Source organism: Colobus angolensis, unplaced genomic scaffold (assembly GCF_000951035.1).
Source record: "Colobus angolensis palliatus isolate OR3802 unplaced genomic scaffold, Cang.pa_1.0 Scaffold68, whole genome shotgun sequence".
In the NCBI taxonomy this organism is placed as follows: Eukaryota; Metazoa; Chordata; class Mammalia; order Primates; family Cercopithecidae; genus Colobus; species Colobus angolensis.
Genome location: NW_012120487.1, coordinates 4,923,220 through 4,943,060, shown reverse-complemented (window position 1 = coordinate 4,943,060; position 19,841 = coordinate 4,923,220). Strand labels below are relative to the sequence as shown.

The 19,841-nt window shown below is 44.9% G+C and overlaps 1 protein-coding gene across 1 annotated transcript in view; it reads left to right on the top strand.

Annotated features, from left to right (window-relative positions):
• The window catches only part of RAB3B (RAB3B, member RAS oncogene family), an 86,392-nt gene extending 67,793 nt beyond the window's left edge, over nt 1-18,599 (top strand). Inside the window, exons 5-6 of the mRNA XM_011926271.1 lie at nt 6,797-6,984; nt 18,559-18,599. Coding sequence (XP_011781661.1) covers nt 6,797-6,984 — 188 coding nt within the window. The 3' untranslated portion in view covers nt 18,559-18,599. The remainder of the gene's footprint in view (nt 1-6,796; nt 6,985-18,558) is intronic.
• The last annotated feature ends 1,242 nt before the right edge of the window (nt 18,600-19,841 follow it).

The window sequence follows — 19,841 nt, the reverse complement described above, 5'->3', positions numbered from 1 at the left end:
AGTGATTTTCTTGATGAAGAAGCTGAGTCCAGACCACTTGCATTTTCTTGCACACAATGAGCTGTGCCACACTTCTGTGTCTTTATTTTCCCACTCTAAGGTTATGTAACTTTTCTAAGCCATATAAGTATTTGGTGGCAGGCCCCGTACTCAAACTCAGACTTTGGACTTAAAATCCTAATGTCATGTCATCCAATGGTGTTTTTCCAAAAGCCTGTCATAGTTGCTCTTCACATTTCCACCCTCAGTCACAAAGTTGGTGAGATTACTTTAGATTATGCTGTGGTAACACACAACCTGAGTCAGGAGCTTAGATAATAAGGGTTTCTTTCTCATTCATTCCATACCAACTACAAGTCAGCTGCAACTCTGTTCCATGCATTTTCTTACTCTGGGGTCCATTTGGGATGGCTAAACCACACAAAGCCTTTTAAAGCTTCTTTGGGACTTGGATCACATCACTTCTGCCCACATCCATTGGCCAAAGTAAGTCACATAATCAAACTTGATGTCGATGGAGTGGGGAGACGTATTCTTCCCACAAGGAGGCACTGCAAGCTAATGGTAATGTGGAGGTATAAAATCTCTTTCAGGGAAGGCAGTTTACAGTCACTGAACACATCATGGACTCTGGGGGCACAGAGGTGAGTGGGTTCCCTTCCTTCAAGATACACACTGACTAGGGAAACAAAATTGTAAACAGATAATTATAACCTTCTTTGGGTCGATGGCTATGCCAGTCCTCAGCCTGTTTGCTATTATTCTTCACCCTCTCCTGTTCTTTTTCCTGCAACCTTTTCTGAGGGGTTGACCTTTGCAGGCTATGTTTCCCAGGCTCCTGTGATAGTAGCTTCTGGCTGGGACTAGCCAAGGGAAGATATTGGCAGGTGATTGGAGATGCAGAAAAGGGAGAAATCCAGATATTTTCCCCCTGCCTCGGCTGGTCTCCCAGCCCGGGCTGCTTCTCTACTGTGACTCCTGCTCTCATGGTTCCAGCTTCTTTTAGCTCTAATACTAGTATTTTTTGCTTTTGACAATCTCTGGGTTTCCTCAGTATTCTGTTTAGCTTCTTAGTTCTTCCATCACCTATATAAGCAATTCCTTCTGGTTTAAAGAATAGTTCCCATTTTTCTGGTTGGAATCTGACTGAAACAATCACACAAAGTGCCATGAGAGTGCAGGGGAGAGAGACATTGTATGTTCTGAGTGGTAGAGGTGTTGTGGGGAAGAAAAAGTGAAGCTTCTCTGGGATCAGGAATTCCACAGGTGAGTAATGAAGATGATTAGGAGTAGGAGCTAGAGATTAATAACATGAGCAATGGCACAAAATGAGGAAGCGCTGATGTTTCTGGAGCATAGTGTGAGCCACGAAGATGAAGCTGGGGAAGTAGAGACCAGGCCATGCCAGGTCTTGGGTGTTCAGCCAGTGAGGCTGGATACTGAATTGATCAGACCTCTTTCAATTCCAGTGACACAAATCCAAGTCAAAATAGCTCAAGTTACAGGGACAGGTGAATAGCTGAAGCAAAATGGAAGAGAAGGTTCATCCAAGGTGGTGGATGGATTGTCCACATGACACTCAACGTTCCTGAGAATGAAAACAAGCCTTGAGTAGAAAGGAAGACAGTGAGTCCCGCTGAGCCCAAATCATCAGTGACCAGAGGATGTGAGCTGAAGGTTGATAAATGACAGAGATAAGGCAGTGTCAGAGCAGGATGGAGAAGGGATTTGAACTGTGGAGGAGACATGTTCTGGAGTAGTGTTGGGATGAGGAGAGGTAAGTTTAGCTGGTTGCAAGTTTCTGAATAGAATTCTGAGGTCATATTCAGAAAGAGGCAGTGTGGATGCAGTCTATGGGTCTGTGACAGCCGCCTTTGGACACAACTGATAAACATCATTTTTGAGGGGTGGGGGAACATCTCAGATTCAGTTAAGAACTGAGCCCCATTAAAGACAGCAGAAATGTCATTATTTTGAGGCCAATTAGGAGGAGAAAAGGACTGGGGGCTAGTCTGGTTAATTGGTTGTCATCTTCCTGGCCTCACTAGATTCTCAGCTCCTAAGAGTCCTTATTAATGAACCTGAGGAAAAGGTTACCGTATGGACCTACTAATGAAGAATATTTCAGGAATCTGACAGTAATTGGGTGGGGTGCATTTGGGGTTATTCTGCTCAGCAAAAAAGGCCCTTGAGCTGGCTAGACCCATGAGTTGGTAACTTGAGTCAGAGTTCTCACACTCCAGGTACCTTTGAGATGACAGTAAAGACATCTCCACGGCATGACACAAGAGCTCCCCCTGTTTGGCCCCCTATTGACTCATCTCTCACCACTTAGGATTTTCTGTTCTAAGGATAACAAACTGCTATGGCCCTTTTGGCATAGACCAAGGCTGATTTTGCCGCCTTATCTGTGCTGTATTCATGCTGTCTCCCCTGCCTGTTGGGCTATGCTAGACATGCCTGTGCTCACACATACACTCACAGTGATGCATTTTGTCTAGCTGATATCTGCTTAAGCATCAGCTTCTCCGAGAAACCTTCCCTGGTCTCCAGGCTTGGTTAGATGCTTTCTCTGTGCCCTGACAATCTACCCTGGCTTCCCTCCATTCCAACACTTATTACCCTGTAATATTGTCAGTGTGTCTATCTTCCACACAGACTAGGGGCTCCTCAAAGGTAGGGGCTGTGTCTGATTCACCTCACTGTCCCCAATGCCCAGTACAGGGTGTACCATGCTCATTGAGCTGAGCTTTCATGACCCACACTATCCGTATCCCCTCAACCACACCCTCCTTGCTCATTCCCACCTCCTTAATTCAACTATTCATTCCACCAACATTCACTAAGCACCTACTCTTCCAGGTGGTGCTGAGACTCAGAATGACATAGTTCCTGTTTGGGGAAGCTCCCTGTCTATATAGACTTCTGCCATGCAGTGTAAAAAGTGCTATGGCAGGAGGAAGCATAGAGGAGAATGAAGATACCATATGTAAGCTGAGTCCTGAAGAATGAGAAGAAGTTAGGTGAAGAGTTTTGCTTAATTCTTTTTAATGTAATTTATTTGTGTATTCATTTATTTATTTATGGTCTCGAACACCTGACCTTAAGCAATCTTCCTGCCTTGGCACCCCCAAAGCACTGGGATTCCAGGCTTGAGTCACCGGCACCTCGCCAGTTTTGCTCAGTTTTGACCTTTTTTTTTTTTTTTTTTTTTTGAGATAGAGTCTCACCCTGTCCCCCAGGCAGGAGTGCAGTGGCACAATCTCAGCTCACTGCAACGTCCCCCTCCCAGGTTCAAGTGATTCTTCTGCCTCAGCCTCCCGAGTAGCTAGGATTACAGGTGTGTGCCACCACACATGGCTAATTTTTGTATTTTTAGGGGTTTCACCATGTTGTCCAGGCTGGTCTCTAACTCCTGACCTCAGGTGATCCACCCACCTCAGCCTCCCAAACTGCAGGGATTACAGGCGTGAGCCACCGCACCCAGCCTGAGTGCTGATTTTAAAGGCTCACATCCTCACTAACTTCAAGAAGCTTCCTCCTCCTCTCCTTCCCTACCAGACTCTCCCTTTCCTGCATCCTTGCATGACCTCTGGTTTCCTCTACCTGGGTTAGAATGTTACAGCTTGTTCTGTTGCTGTTCCAACTGAGAGTGAGACAAGGAGGCATAAGGGATAGACCTCTGGCCCATCTCTGAGTCTCAGTTTTCCTGTCTGCAAATTACAAGTGATAACCTTTACCTTGCCCCACCCCACTCACATGATTGCTTTTGTATTTGTGAACTGTTAGTGTGAACTGCACATGTGAGAGACTGATGCCTTTATTAGTATGTCTTTTCTATGACTATAATTGATCTCCCTGTATCTGTATCTCTAACACTCAACACAAGACATGACATAAGGTCAATGTTCAATAAAGACTTGGTGGGCCAGGCACTGTGGCTCATGCCTGTAATCCCAGCACTTTGGGAGACCGAGGCAGGCAGATCACCTGTGGATGGGAGTTCCAGACTAGCCTGACCAATATGGTGAAACCTCATCTCTACTAAAAATACAATAGCTGGGCATGGTGGGCACCTGTAATCCCAGCTACTCAGGAGGCTGAGGCAGGAGAATCGCTTGAACCTGGGAGACAGAGGTTGCAGTGAGCTGAGATTATGCCACTGCACTCCAGCCTGGGTGGCAGAGCAAGACTCCATCTCTCAAAATAAATAAATAAATAAATGATAAAAAAAAAAAAGACCTGGCTTATTGATTGACCCTAAGTGATGAAGACAAAGAGATTTCCCCAAGGCCCTGGGAGACAGTAGAGGTTCAAGGAAGCTGGGAGTAAGGTGGGCCAGGAACATAGAGGAAAGAGAATTGCCATGTATTCGCATGCCAATCACGTCATATACTTTCATGGATTTAATTTTCATTACTATCCTATGGGGTAGGTAGTATTCACCTCATTCTACAGATGAGGAAAGAGAGACTGGGAGCAATTAGGCAACTTGCCTGAGATCACGCAGCTAGTAGCTGCCCTCTGTACAATGTGGCATGTCCTCCCCTCAGTGCCACTTCCTCACAAGGGATTTGTACCCCTGGCCTTGAACTGTGTCCTCATCTTCATCTGAGCTGAAAACCTATTTACTTATTTACCTGTCTGCCTCTTTCCTAAATAAACGATACATTCCCCGCACCTCCCCAAACACTGCCACTTGTGATAAGGCAGTCAAAGACTGGGTAGTCAATTTTTGTGATGTTCATTAAGGAAAAACGATATGCTAGAGGGTCTCTGAAGCTGACTGTGTTTCTATGGCCTGAGGATAATGAGCCAGCAGCTGCCTCCTTCACCACATGTCCACAATTAGCAGGCACTTCTGCCGCTTGTCTTTCTCAGGTCAGGAAATGGGCCACAGGAGAGGCTGTCAGCTGGAGGGGTGGGCTGGCAGGAACGGCCAGTGCCTTCCAGCCAGAAGGCTGGGAAAAGAGGGGCTTTGTTTATACCTGGTCTGCTTCAGCCCTCTCTGTGGACGGTGGAATAATAGGGAGAAAGAGGGAGGGGGAAAGAGATCCCTCCTTTGTTAGAGAAGATGATAAAAGAGGGAGAAAGAGATGGAGGGGAGGTGGGAGGAATAAGTTGAAAGAACAGAAAGAAACTGTCTTTATAACAGGCCACTTTTTTACAGCAATGTATTCATCATCTCACTCCTCCCACCTGTTCTTGGTAGGAAGCCACTGTTGTTTTCCTTATCTGACAACAAGGAGTCTGAGAATTAGAGAGGTTAAGTGAGCAGAGAGGTGAAGTGACTTGCCCAGACTCGGATACTGTTAGTCGGATTAAAGCAGAAGAGGTCAAAGACAGTTGTAAAGGAAGAAAAAGGTATAATCAGGAAAAAAAAAAAAAAAAAAGCCAAGTGAAAGAGAAGAGGGGGAAGACATGAGAGGCAGAGCTGTGTGTGGACTTTGCAGACAGCCAAACCCAGGTCTAAACCCAGTTTCCGCTGATACAGCCACATGACTGTGTGAGTTATGCTGTCTGTGATATTCTCATTTATAAATTGGAGATGATGTTATTTACCCAACTGGTTATTGTGAGGATTAAAGATGATATCAGTAAAGCTCCTAGCATAGTGTCTGGCATATAGTAGTTGCCCCAAAGATATTAGGAATCCCAAGGAGAAAGTGCAAGGGACACAGGGGAAAGGCTCCGAAAGAAGGGAAAGAGGAAGGCAGACAGACAAGAGAAGTGGGAGAAGGCCAGGGACTGATGGAGAGGGCCACTTTTGCTTCTAAGGGCTGCCACCAAGTTGACCAAGATTCCTCGGGTAGAAAGCAGCCTTTTTGAATCAGGAGGGCCTTTGCTGTGTCTCTTGGGACAACCAAGTTCTGTTCATCACAGAAAGTGTCGCTAAGGGTCTCAAGATACAAAATAGACAAGAACGTTGCACACCTCGGATGTAGTTTTCCCTGGGCCTTTTGTTGGGTTTGTGGAGGGACGGTGAGATCTGTTGGATCATTTCAGTGGAATTCAGGGAGGGGGAACCCCACTAAGTGGAAATAAACCAGTGTGGCTATGGGTGGAAAGGGCAAAGAAGACTTATTCAGTGTGAATCTTGCGGTGCCTCCTAGAGCCCAGACTGGAGCTGGCCAGCCTAGGGGAAATGAGAGGCAGGGGAAAGAGGAGGAAAATCCCTGCAAAAAAGTCCAAAACTGGGGCTTCTCATACTGGTGCTTTTCCTTATCTTGGGCAAGCTAGCTTACTTCTGTAAGCCAGTGTTTGAATTAGTGAAGTGGAGAGGATCTGACCGACACTTCTTCTCCAGGGGCAACATGAAGATCAAATAAAATAATCTATGTGATAAGTGCTTTGGAAACTGTGAAGTACTGTGGACACACATTTATGCATTTGTTCTGTCAGCAAACACTAATGACCCCCTTTGTGTCAGGCACAGGGCTATACATTTCACATACATTGTCCTGCCTGATCCTTGAAATAACTCTATGAGGTAGGTAAAATTATCCCCTTTTTTACAAACTAGGAAATTGATTTGTAAAGAGAATAAGTGACTTAGCCTGGAATTAAACAGCTGGGCAGTGGTATAGCTAGGATCATTCTGACTGAAAGACCAGTGCAGGAAACTCCTGCCCTGTGCCATCTCCTTGAAGCAGAATCCCCTGTCCATGGAATTGGGCCTCTTTGCTTCACTCCTGAGCACTGGAAATATTAATCCAGAGTGCTTGGGCTGAGGGCACAGAAGGGTTCCAGCAGAAGGGATGGGAAAAGGCCTTATCTGTATCTCTCCTCTTTCCAGGGTTTGATTTCTTTGAAGCCAGCGCAAAGGAGAACATCAGTGTAAGGCAGGCCTTCGAGCGCCTGGTGGATGCCATTTGCGACAAGATGTCTGATTCGCTGGACACAGATCCCTCGATGCTGGGCTCCTCCAAGAACACGCGTCTCTCGGACACCCCACCGCTGCTGCAGCAGAACTGCTCATGCTAGGCAAGGCCCACCTTCCTGACCTCCCCTCGTTGTGGCCCCACACCCAGTCTGCTTCTCCCTGTTACACACTGTCCACTCTCAGCCCCGACCAATATGAGCTGCTGCTATTCTTTGCCTGCCCCCGGGGTTCTCTGCAGATGTTCCCAGTAATAGATACTCAGCACTAGACTAACGGAACAGGTCACTACATGGGTGGAGATTCACTTTACAAAAGAAGACTCTGTTTTATGAAGGGGATTCACTACAGGGACTTAAAAGCAGTCTCTTCTCTGCCTTTAAAATGAGAGTTCCTCCATTTACCAAAATTTGACACACCCACATTCTTCAGGGGCATGCCAATTGCATAAAGTGAGGCTCGCCTGCATAGCTAATCCTATTAAAGACAACTTCCCAAAGCACAAAGTGCTTGTTTCCTATCGGGCTTCCTGTGGGGCTTTCTCTCACTACAAGTCAAGCTTGGGTTCTCAAAGCCCTGTGCCTGTTACCACGGATGCCCACAGGGCCTGGGCAGTTGCTGTGGTGACAGGCAGAGCTAATCTTCAGAGAGCTCAGACTCTCTAATGATGCTGAAGGAGCAAAGGCTGAGTCAGAAACACACTTAAGAGAAAATGATTATCCTCTACAGAATGTCAGAGGTTCCTGCTATAGGAAAGAGCAGACACGTATGCTCAAGAAAGACAGACAGAGAAAAAGAGAAACAGGCAAGATCAAGACACAGATCATGAGTTTCTGATTTTGCTGCTTTCCAATTGGTTCTTAACTGTGGGAACTTAGTAAAATTGGCTATTGGTTCTTAGACTCCTAGAACCTGAGGATTTTAGAGTTGACGGGATTCCCAAATTTACCTAGTTTGAGTAGTCAATTCTAACCTTCCTTTTTCTGACAAGTGACTGTCAAGCCTAACAACCAAATCTCTTTATTCTAAAGCATACCTTCTAGGCAGGGACAAAAGCTCATTTTCCACACCATCTTGGTTAACTCTCATAGAAAGTTTTCCTTGCTTCAAGCTCAAATCTGCCTCCTGGAAATTCTTCTTCTTCCCTCCCTGTTGGTACCAGCTCTGCTGTCAGAGACTTCACAGTCTCTGCTCTCTCTGCCCTGTGACACCCTCGGACTATTTGAGAACAGGAATCATGACTCCTGGGACTTGCCTTTTCGCTAGGTCAATACCTCTATAATTCCATCGGCTGTTCTTCATAGGCTCTTCTTCCCATCCTGCCCCTTTCCTGCAATCCATCTTTTAATTGCTCTCGAGCAGTCTAACTGAGAAGTGTGATTTGAAGCAAAATAAATCTAAGGTGGTATGACCCTGAAAAAATTGAGAAAATTGAACTCAAAGATCCCGATCCCGACCCCATTCTCCTGGAAGTGAAACCTTAGTTTCTACCAGAGAGCATGGGAAACCACTTCTGGTGGAAGCCCCTTAATTAAACACCTGAGGAAAAAAAGAAAAGAAACTCAGAGACCAGAATGAATTCGCTCATTATTCTAGCTTGCTTGGCCACAGGGACATATTTGGTTTGGGCTGAAATAATGACATAGAACTGGCAATGATTCCAGAAAATCTTTCTTCTATATCATGGTCTGAATCCTCAGCCACCTCAAAAGTCAGCAGGCAGGGGGAGTCTCTCCCCAGTTTTCTCTTCATTTCAAATGAGGTTCATTGTCCTAGAAAAGTACATTAACTAGCAACTAGTCCAATGACTAAATAAAAGGACCATCCAGGGCACTGTGGCTCACACCTGTAATCCCAGCACTTTGGAAAGCCAAGGCAGGAGGAACACTTGAGGCCAGGAACTCAAGACCAGCGTGGCCAACATGGTCAAATCCCATCCCTAAAAAAAAAAAAAAAAAATTAGCCACATGTGGTGGTGCACGCCTATAGTCTCAGCTACTTGGGAGGCTGAGGCAGGAGGATTGCTTGCGTCCAGGAATTTGACGTTGCAGTGAGTTGTAATCATGCCACTGCATTCCAGTCTGGGTGACAGAGTAAGACCCTCTCTCTCTTTATCTCTCGCTCTCTCTCTCTTTTTTTTTTTTAAAGAAGTCAGCTCTACAAAGATGCTGCTTTCTTTGATGCAATGCAGAGAACAGAGCTTTGGACTTGGAATCAGGAGACCTGGACTCTGTCATTAAATCAACTGTGACTCTGGACCAGTTACTCCCCATTTTTGAGTCTTGATTTCCTACTTATAAAACGAGGGAGCTTATTTGGATGATCTTTAAGGTCCCTTTTGGCACTAATAACTTGGTGACTCTTTTTTCTTACCTTCACCATTTCAGTTGATCCACAAAACAAACCTGAGAGATCAGGATTGGTATCCCAGTGTTGTCTTGGCCAACTCTGATGTCATGCTTACTCTGTACTACACATTGCTCCAAGCATTTTACATGCATTAACTCATTTATCTTCCCAACATCTTGTGAGGGAGGCACTATAGTGAGCCTCATTTGAAGATGAGGAAACAAAGGTACAAAGAGGTTCTAGCTTGACCTCTAAGGTCACATAGGAAGTAAGTGGTAGAGCTATAGTTCACATCCAGGCAGTAGGTTCCAAGGTCTGTGTTCTTAACCACATTCTGGGCTGCATCTTTTATAGACAAACTATGATCCAGAGAGATTACGAGAATTGGATCACATACCAAGAGAGTGTTAAAGCCACATTAGGATTCAATTCCAGGGCCATCAGATTCCAAGTCCACTGGAGAAAAGATGTATATCTCTAATCTGTTAACAAATTGCTCAACAACTCAGACTAATCCGAGGTGATGGATGTCTCATGCTCAGAAAAGGCGAGTCAGTCTCTGAGGCAACAGATCCCATCGGCCTGGGTAGAAAATGCCCAGTACTTCCTAGTCCCAAGTGCTGGCTTTCCCTGTACCTGCCTCTGCCGGGCAACACTTAGCAGGCTCCCAAGCAGCAGGAGCCTCCATGCTCCACTTTGAACAGCCTCCATGCTCCAGCAAGGGGGCATTTGTGAAGAGTAACTTGATTAACTTTTCTGACCATGGGTATAATACAGTTGCTTCAGAGGGCAGTGACTCTGGGTGTGATTTTCACACTGTAACATTGTATACGGTGTCACAGATAATTACTGTTTTTTTCTGGTCCTTAACACTCATGTACTTTAGTACTAGGATTTCAGACCAAGGTTCTAATGACCCCTGGATATTTTAGTATCTATATCCAATAATCTTTTCTCTCCTACTGAATATCCAGGCAAAGATCAAATCGTTTTCTTTAAAACTGTCAAATTCTGTAAAACTCAGGAACTAGTTCAAGGAAACAGGCGTCTTCACAATAGATGGAATCAAGAGTTAAATGTTATAGTGGCAAGCTCATCTACTGGGCAACAGACAACCAGACCTACTTGTGAGGTGGCAGCTCCCCAGCCCTGCTCTGTGACCTCATTTCTGTCGAATGAAAGACAGCAGCTTCCAGCTGATTGCAGCATAGTGTTCATCAATCACAGTAATAGCGCAATTAGCCACCAAGGTTCAAGCTGCATAATATGTGTTAGTGGCAACTTGTCCTGGATTTAATCTTCCTAAGCAATCCAAATAAAATATTTAAAAACTCTTGACTTCTGGCTGGGCGCAGCAGCTCACACCTGTAATTCCAGCACTTTGGGAGGCTGAGATGGGCGGATCACCTGGTTCAAGACCAGCCTGGGCCACATGGTGAAGCCCCATCTCTACTAAAAATACAAAAACTATCCAGGCGTGGTGGCGGGCACCTGAAATCCCTACTCAGGAGCCTGAGGCAGAGAATTGCTTGAACCTGGGAGGCGGAGGTTGCAGTGAGCCGAGATCGTGCCACTGCACTTCAGCCTGGGTGACACAGCGAGACTCCATCTCAAAACAAAATAAACAAACAACAACAACAAAAAACCTCTTGACTACTAAAGAGGCAAAAGTAGGCCAAAAGTGCGATACAGTATTGTGTTTGTTTACAACATCTATTTTAAATGCATGTGTATCTGTAAATACAAAGTGATTCGTGACTTATTGTCTCCTCAGTCTGTAGCAATATTAACTTCTAGGAGCAGCAGTCAGGTATAGTGTACTGAATGGTCACAGACTCATTGATCATCAGATCTGGAAAGGAGCTTAGAGAAGATCTGTTCCAGCCTCCTATTTTATAGAAGGGAAGGTTGACGTCCAAGGATTGGAAGGAAATCTCCTAATTACTCTGAGAGTACTGCAGTGATGAAACCAGGACTAGGTCCTGGATCACCTCTGAGAAGACACTTAGCTATTTGAGTATCAACTAGGGCCTAGCATTATTAAGTACTAGATAAATACAGATGAAAAGAAATGATCCCTGCCTGCAAGGTCCTTATGGTCTAATGGAGGTGCTGTTTCTAAAATATTGTTGTCCCAATTTGGCAGTCAAGGAAACAGCCCTGGAAAAGTTAACATGCTCAAGTCACCCACTGGTATCATTTGAACCCTCCTCTGTCTGACTCATGCTCTTTTAAATTTTTTTCTTCAGATTGTCTTAGAAGGGTAGATGGGATATACCCTCTGGTAGTACCAGGCGCCCAAGGATTCTTAGAGTTAAATAACCTCAGTTAATTAAATAACCACAATTGCTTGGTGACCGAAGCCTTATAACATCCGCAGAATAAGAGCATTCTCCAGACCTGACTCCCCAACTCTTATCACCTGCTCCTGCCTGCCACTAAGCTCCTTGCTTGGATATCAAGTTTCCTGGAGTATCCTGAGGAATGTTTGTTTGACTTTGTTTGCCAACAGTTTGGGGGAAGGGGAAAGAACTACAATAATCAGTGTCCTGGGATCTCATTGATTTCAGATTCCCTGTCCCAAGCCTACACCCAATTACCTGCCATAGTTGGGGAATCAAGTAGCATCCTGTGGCTGGAAATAGATGCAAAACACTAGTCCATGAGATATAAATACTGTTAAATGATGGCTTTTTAAGGTCCTGATCCGTTATATGAAGTAGGCAAAATTCAAATTTATTTATTCATTTATTTTCTCAACAAATGAATATACACTATGTGCCAGGATGCAAGTAGTGGCAAATTAGGCACCGTCCTTGCTTTCATGAAACGTATAGCTTCATGATTTAGTCTAGACGTTGTCAAATCATCATCCAAATATAATTACAAAGTACTCTAAAGGAAAGGCACATGATGCTATGAGAACATTCACCTGGGAAACCTGAATCACCTTTGAGAAACTGTTTCAGGGGCTCTTGGAAGTCTGCTGCTCCCAAATATCTCTGCTACCCACTGGCCATTGCTTTACATTCCTCAACTAAGCTTTCATCTTTTAGTGCTAACCTTTGATGGCTGATCAAATACAAATGCCCCAAGAAGAGTAAGGATAGGAGAAGGAATATCTGTACCTGTGAAACATTGTTAGGCTGCCTGGCTATGAGTTCATTGTTGTTTTCTGAAGGACGTAACCAACCACTCCAAAACTTATAGGTTTAAAACAACAAACATGTATCATTTCTTATGATTCTGTGGGTTAGCTGGGTGGTTCTTCTGGCTGAGGCAGGATGGTCTAGGATAGCTACATCCATATGTCTGGGGTCCCAGCTGAGATGACTGGGGCTCTTGAGACCTTTCTCCCTGTGGTGTCATCCTCCAGAAGGCTGCCCAGATTTGTCCATATGTTGGCAGGAGTTTCCTCAAAGCAAGAGAGGGCAAGATCCAACACAGAAGCACTTTTCAAGCCCTGTTTCCATCACATTTGCAAATGTCTCACTGATGAACACAAGTTCCATGGCCAAGCCCAGTTTTAAGAAATGGAGAAATAGGGCTAGGTTCAGTGGCTCATGTCTGTAATCCCAGCATTTTGGGAGGCCGAGGCACGCGGATCACTTGAGGTCAGGAGTTCTAGACCAGCCTGGCCAACATGATGAAACCCCATCTCTACTAAAAATACAAAAATTAGCTGGGAGTGGTGGCGGGCATCTGTAATCCCAGCTACTTGGGAGGCTGAAGCACAAGAATTGCTTGAACCCAGGAAGAGGAGGTTGCAATGAGCCTAAATCATGCCACTGCACTTCAGCCTGGGTGATAGAGCCAGACTCAGTCTCAAAAAATAAAAAATAAAAATGTTGGGGGAATAGATGCCATCTCCTTATGGGAGGAGCTACAAAATACAGTGACCAATTTTTCAATCTACCAGAGGAAGCACCCTCAGTTCTCTGAAACTATGTCTGGTAGATGTCCTGGGATCTTAAAACGTGGCTCTGATGGTATCACCAAAGACAAGCGGCAAAATCGTTTAGGGCAGGGCAGTCTTATCATTTGTTTAGTAGTTATCTGAAGGATTTACTTTGGAGGAATAAAGACACTTCTAGATGAAGAAGTTTTGATGCTTGTTAAACAGTCCATTTGGATACTTCTTAGCTATCCCCGAGGGACGATTCTGACTTCTCATTTCACAGGATTCACCGTAGATAATGGTTGTAATTCCTACCTGAAGTTCCAGGCCAGAAGCCCAGCAGAAAGATTCAGTATATGCAGAAAAGATGGCTCCAAAAACAGTTGGACCTTCTGTTCTAACTGTACTTCCTTCCTTGACGTACTCGTCTAGTCCCGAGGCTTTAGATGTCAAGTCTTTGATAATAACATGTGTACCTAAGTGCCTACTGGACATTTTCATGTCTCAAACTTAACATGTCCAAACTGAAACTTGTGATTCTGCCCCCAAACTTGTTTGAACCCCAGTCTTCACAGAAAACTAGGTGCCATCCTTAATTCTTTGATTTTTTTCTTTTTCTTAGCCTCCTTGTTTAATCTAGCAGCAGATCCTAGGGTTTTACTTCTAAATATATCTGAAATCTGATCACTTTTCTCCATTTTCATTGCCATGACCTTGGTCCAGGGCACCATTGTTTTCTGCCCTAGAGAGCTACCACCGAGTTCCTAACGTTTCCCTACTCACATAATTACTCCCCATTAGTCCATTCTCTCACAGGAGCAACTCTCTCTCTCTCTCTCTGTCTCTCTCTCTCTCTCTCTCTCTCTATATATATATATATATATATAATTTATGTATTTATTTTTTGTAGAGACAAAGTCTTGCTATGTGCCCAAGCTGGTTTCGAATTCTGGCCTCAAGCGATCCTCTTGCCTTGGCCTCCTGAGTCACTCGGATTGTTTGTATGAGCCACCTCAATGGCAATCTCTTAAAAATCTAAATAAATGAACAGCTCAGTAACACTGAGGTTTACTTCAATACCCCATACGAAAACAATCCAAACCTTGGCAAGGTGGTGAAACCCTGTCTCTACAAAAAATACAAAAAATTAACTGGGCGTGGTAGCCTGCACCTATAGTCTCAGCTTCTTGGGAGGCTGAGGTGGGAGGATCGCTTGAGCCCTGGAGATCAGGAATACAGTGAGCCATATCCATGATTGTACCACTGTGCCACTCCAGCCTGGGTGACAGAGCAAGACCCTGTCCCCCTCTCAAAAGAAAAAGAAAAGAAAGAAAGAAAAAAATAAGAAAAGGAAAGAAAGAAACGAAGAAAATTCAGAGACTTCCATTATTAATAGTACCTATTTTATTGATTCTGTTTCTAGCCTGAATCCGCTTCTAACTTGCTATAGGATCTCTGGTAAATCATTTCCTGTAATAAGCAACTATCACCTCTCTCCTTGTTTCTTCCAGAAATAGTAATCTCTTCTTTAGTAGTACTACTACTCCCTTACCCAAACCAGGTGATTCTAGTGAAGACTGTCATTAAAGGTAGCATATGATCAAGCAGGGTCCATCAGAATCCTTCCCCAAGATTTTTATGAAAGCTGGACCTATTCTTTTTCCACTTGAGTGGCAAGTATGTGAAGATATGAGGTCTAAAACTGTGATGGCTTATTCTCCACTCCTATGTAAATGCTGGTCTATAGTAAGAGAAAACAAGGCCATTAGGTAGCGGGCAGCAGAGACAGGTGAGAAAGAGTGTGGCCTCCGGTTTTCCAGACCCTGATTCTGGTTTCTTGAGGCTTGGCTGATCACCTCTTCCTTTGATTCTGTTAGAAAGCTCAGCATATCTTTCTAATAAAACCCCCCTTTGCTTTGCATGTTGGAGTTAGGTTCTTATCACTTGCAACCAAAAATCTATTGTCTCCTCTTTGGTTCTCAGTTTTCTCATTTATATATCCTTCTAGCTCCAAAGTATAGAAATTCTAATTAAAAAAAAAAAAAACTGGGTCTTTCATAAAATCCCACTGATATAGACTTTCTGATCCAGACTGTATAATCTGGAAAAGAAGCCTACCCTCATCCCCATCCTCTCTTCTTGTACCTGACGGAATGAAGAAGAGGGATTTCTCAAGGTGAGAAGCAGTTCTCCATGGACACTGATGACAGCACAGGCAAAGGTTCCTATGACTAGGGATCACTATCCACACAGGGTCTGGCTTCTCAGGTATCCAGCAGGTAGACAAAACAGCTAACTCCACTGCCACTCCTTTCTCCACATCCATTCCTATTTCTCAGCCATCTCAGTGACATCCACCATCTTGAGAGTCAACTACTGACTGGACTGAGTTGTGTGGTATATGCTTCTGTTTACTTGTCTTCTGTCTTTTTGTAAGTGACCAAATAGCAAACGCTTAAATAGGAAATCTCTGGGAGACTCGAATAAAAGACTTTGGTTGGTAGAAAATCATGTCACAGAAAAACTAATAGACAGCAAAGTAAGTCAGCAAGTCCCTGAGCAGTAGGATTAGGATTCCTGTCTCCTTTCAGATTCGAATGCATCTCTTTCTGGGGTTAACAGTGGACTGGGATAAAGCTAAGAGGCTGTGCAGCTTGGGTTAAGTCATTCTTATCTCTGGGCTTCAGGAGCTTAGACCAGATAGTTTCTATGGGCTCTGTTGGTGCTGATGCCTTGGGGTTCTGTGGCTGTTTTCTGTAAGAGCTGCAAGGGGCAAACAGGATTTTGGCAGCAATCCTTTCATTACTAAAGCCTCCTTTCTTTTCGGGTACAATGAAAAGAGCCAAGGCTGTGTGACCCCCTCATCACTTAGCCAGGCGTATGGTCCTGGTTTCGGAGGCTGCCAGAAAGTATCTTAGCAATTTGTGTCTGGATGGTCCATGCCTGACTATCCTAGGCTAGGGGTTCCTAAAGAGTAACAACAAGAAGAAGAGAAACAAGAATCTCTGACACTTGTTGAAAATAGAGCACAGTCCCATTTGTTTGAGAAGAGACACCAAGCAGCCATGTTTATGTGCCAGAAATGCATTCCACCTCAAGGAGGACTTAATTAATGGACCAGTGTGTGCCAGGCTGAGCTGGGCAAGATCTTTCTGAGGACAAACTCTGACATGCAGCTAGAAGCCTGGAAACTAAAAGGACTGCATGTAGTAAACTATCTTCAAACCCCTGTAAGCATCAGACCACAGGATGAGGTTTCAGAAAGTCATAAGGCGGAGTAGTTAAGGCTACAGGGCTTACAGTCTGACAGACCTGGGTTCCATTCTTGGGTCTTCGTCACTAACTAGTTTTGTGACTTTGGGAAGATGACTCCCGGAGCCTCAGTGAACTTCAGTTACTTCATATGTAAATGAAGTAATAATATCTACTTCACGGGGCTGTTGAAAGGATTAAATGGAGAATGGGTGTAAAACCCTTAGTGCAGTGTCATGCACACACGGTAGATGCCGAACGTGTGATGTTGGCACTACACAAAGTAATCCCAATCAGGCAGAGGTAGGCAGGCAAATCTAATCCAGGATCTTTTGTGAGGGAACTGAGAACCAGAGAATGGAGCAAGCCAGTGTAAACACCGTGAGCAAAGGAGCAAGAGAAGGGGCGTTGTATAAGTAGGAGATGGAACCTGGACTTACTAATTGGATCAGGGTAGAAGAATCCAGCCAGGACCAAGGGAGGAGAGTCCAGGAAAATGCCATGAGCAGCTCTGTAGCATGACTTTGTTGGGCTGGGTTAAAGTAGGGGCTGCCACCAGTCACCTGACAGAAAGGTACCTCATGCACTTCCTCCTTCCCCCAGAGATCAGCCTCCAGGAGTGAGGAGTGAGCCCAGAATGAGAGTTTAGAGTGCTCTGGAGCCTTTGTTAGAGGTGCCCTCCAACACTCAGAAAACCAGGATTCCAGAGACCTGGGTTTGAGTCCTGACTTTGCAGCATACTAACTGTGTGATCTTGAACCAACATATTTTCACCTAATGAGGCTGACAATCTTCCCTACTTCACAAAATAGTTATGAGAGTCAAATAAAAGTACATTTTAGAAAGTGAAATGCTGTGGACATTTAAGGTGGAGCCACTGTGAGAGTCTTGGGAAGTAGATGGTATTCGTCTCAGAATGAAACCGAATATACCCCTCCCAGAGACCTTTCCAAGGATCCTCTCCTTCCTTCAGCTCCTTCCCCCAACCTCAATACACATTCCTGTCCCAGGAACCTAACCTCACCAAAAATACCCGGGCCAACATGCCTTACACCCAGAGGTTTGGTTGGCTTCAGAGAAACTTCTGGAGGCTAAAAGCAGCCAAGAAGAATCAGCCACTACATGCTGGGCCTGGATGAACAGAGCAGTGAGCTGTGATGGGGCTGGGGTCCAGGAGGAGCAGGCAGGAGACATAATATTCAAATATTATAACAAAAATCATCGATCATGTGTTCGGCGCTTTACAGTTCCCAAAGCACTTTCCCATCCATGCCCTGATGATCTTTGATACAACACTGTGATGTGGGTTTTATTATTCCCAGTACAGATGAGGAAAATTGAGGCCTGCGTCAGTGAAGCAATCTATCCAAGACTACTCAGAGAAGGCAGTAAATGGCAGGGTTAGTCTCAGAAAAGGGTAGGGTCTGTACCCCCTGCAGTGGGCAGTCCTAATTCTGAACTTCACCTATCTGGGGGTAATAGATGGGAGCAAGAGGAAGGCTGCTGAAGAGAAAACCTAAACATCTGTTTTGTCTACATCTGACTTCCTCTGCTTGTGGGAGAGAAGGAAGGAAAGGAACACATTCCCCTTGCCAGCCCCACGACCCCAACAAAATTAAACCCTGGAGCAGGTTGAGCAGCAGAGGCTTCCCTCAGATCAAGGAGCCAGGGGCAGATGATCTATCTCTGCGGCCACACAGAGAGATGTCACCGTATGCAGTTTGCATGTCATCTTCAATTCCCCGAACTGCTCTTTCTAATTTATTCAACTGGGGACCAGGCTGGTCTCATGCCAACCTAGGAGATGTACCATAGCAGTATGAGCAGAATTCCTCAGAAGGAACAATTAGCAAAAACTGAAGTTGTCTCTCGATAGGCCTGAGCAGAGAGAGGAACGATAGCTCTCACGTCTCTCCCCATCAGATTCGAATTAAGCAGATGTTCTCATGCTTTTTTATTCTTCCTATGTTGTGTATACTGACACCTCTTCTCAGTGGCATATGAAATATGAAATGTCATGTGGTGTTGTGAGTTTGTATAAATATAAAGGAATATATATACACAGTAGCAAAAGAGAAGATCTCATTTACAAATGTCTATGGCATTTCCTTGTTCTGTGTTGATCTGTTTTATTGATACAAACTGAATTTTCTTAATGTATCTTCTATCTCTATTATAGTGGCAATGATGGTATATGCATTAAAGTTCTTCTGAATTGTGTGTCATTTGTAGAGTGACTCTTTCCTGAGTTTGTGCTAAGAACTTTGGGGAGAGGACACTGGCCACAGCGACTCATGCCTGTAATCCCAGCACTTTGGGAGGCCAAGGTAGGTGGATCACTTGAAGTCAGGAGTTCAAGACCAGTCTGGACAATATGGCAAAACCTCATCTCTACTAAAATTACAAAAATTAGCGAGATGTGGTGGTGGGCACCTGTAGTCCCAGCTACTGGGGAGGCAGAGGCAGGAGAATTGCTTGAACCCAGGAGGCGGAGGTTGCAGTAAGCCAAGGTCATCCCATTGCACTCCAGCCTAGGCGACAGAGCAAGACTCCGTCTCAAAAAAAATGAACTTTGGGTAGAGATTCTTGCATTCAGAGATCTTTAAGAGGAACTGGAAAACAGATCCAGCACCGATGCAACAAAAGACACAATATGATGCAATAGCTCATGATGGACTCAGGAAAGCTGGGTATCAGGATGGACTACAACAATCAGGGAAGGCTTTCTGGTGAAGGAAGGACTGACATTGCAAGAGGTCAGGGAGTGCCTATTAGTGTGCACTTCTGGAGACCCGCTGGGCTGTGGCTCTGTGCTAGGTGGTATAGAGGTTGCAGAGAATAACAAGGGGCAATGTGTGCCTCCCAGCAGCTTACCTCAGTATTAGCTCATAGCAGAGGTTTAAGATACATTGCTGGACGGCACGTGGGAACAAGGCTGCTGAGCTGGAAAGCAGAAAGCCCACAGGAAAATGAAACCAAATGCAGACAGAACTCGCAGCCCCAGGAAGGGACAGAACCTACTCCCTACCCCCACTTCTCTTCAAAAAGTTTAATAAGTCTAAGCAGGCAGCATATTCAGTCCAATTTTACTCCATCCCCACCATGATGTGCTAGAAACCTTTTCCCTTTCTTAGCCTGGTTAACTCCTACTCATCTGCCAGCACTCAGGCATGGGGACCCTGGTGGGCCAGGGAGGTCACAGAACTTTGGAAGCACAGAGCAGAGATAATGGAGGTGTCAGAGATGCTTTCAGATGGAATTCCTTTCCCTCCCTCCCTCCTTTCCTTCCTTCCTTCCTTTGATCCTCTTCCTCCTCCTTCTCCTTCCTTTCTTCCTTCCTTCCTCTCTCTCTCCCTCCCTCTCTCCCTCTCTCTCCCCCTCCCTCTCTCACTCTCTCTCCCTTTCTTTCTCTCTCTCTCCTTCCTTCCTTCCTTCCTTCCTTCCTTCCTTCCTTCCTTCCTT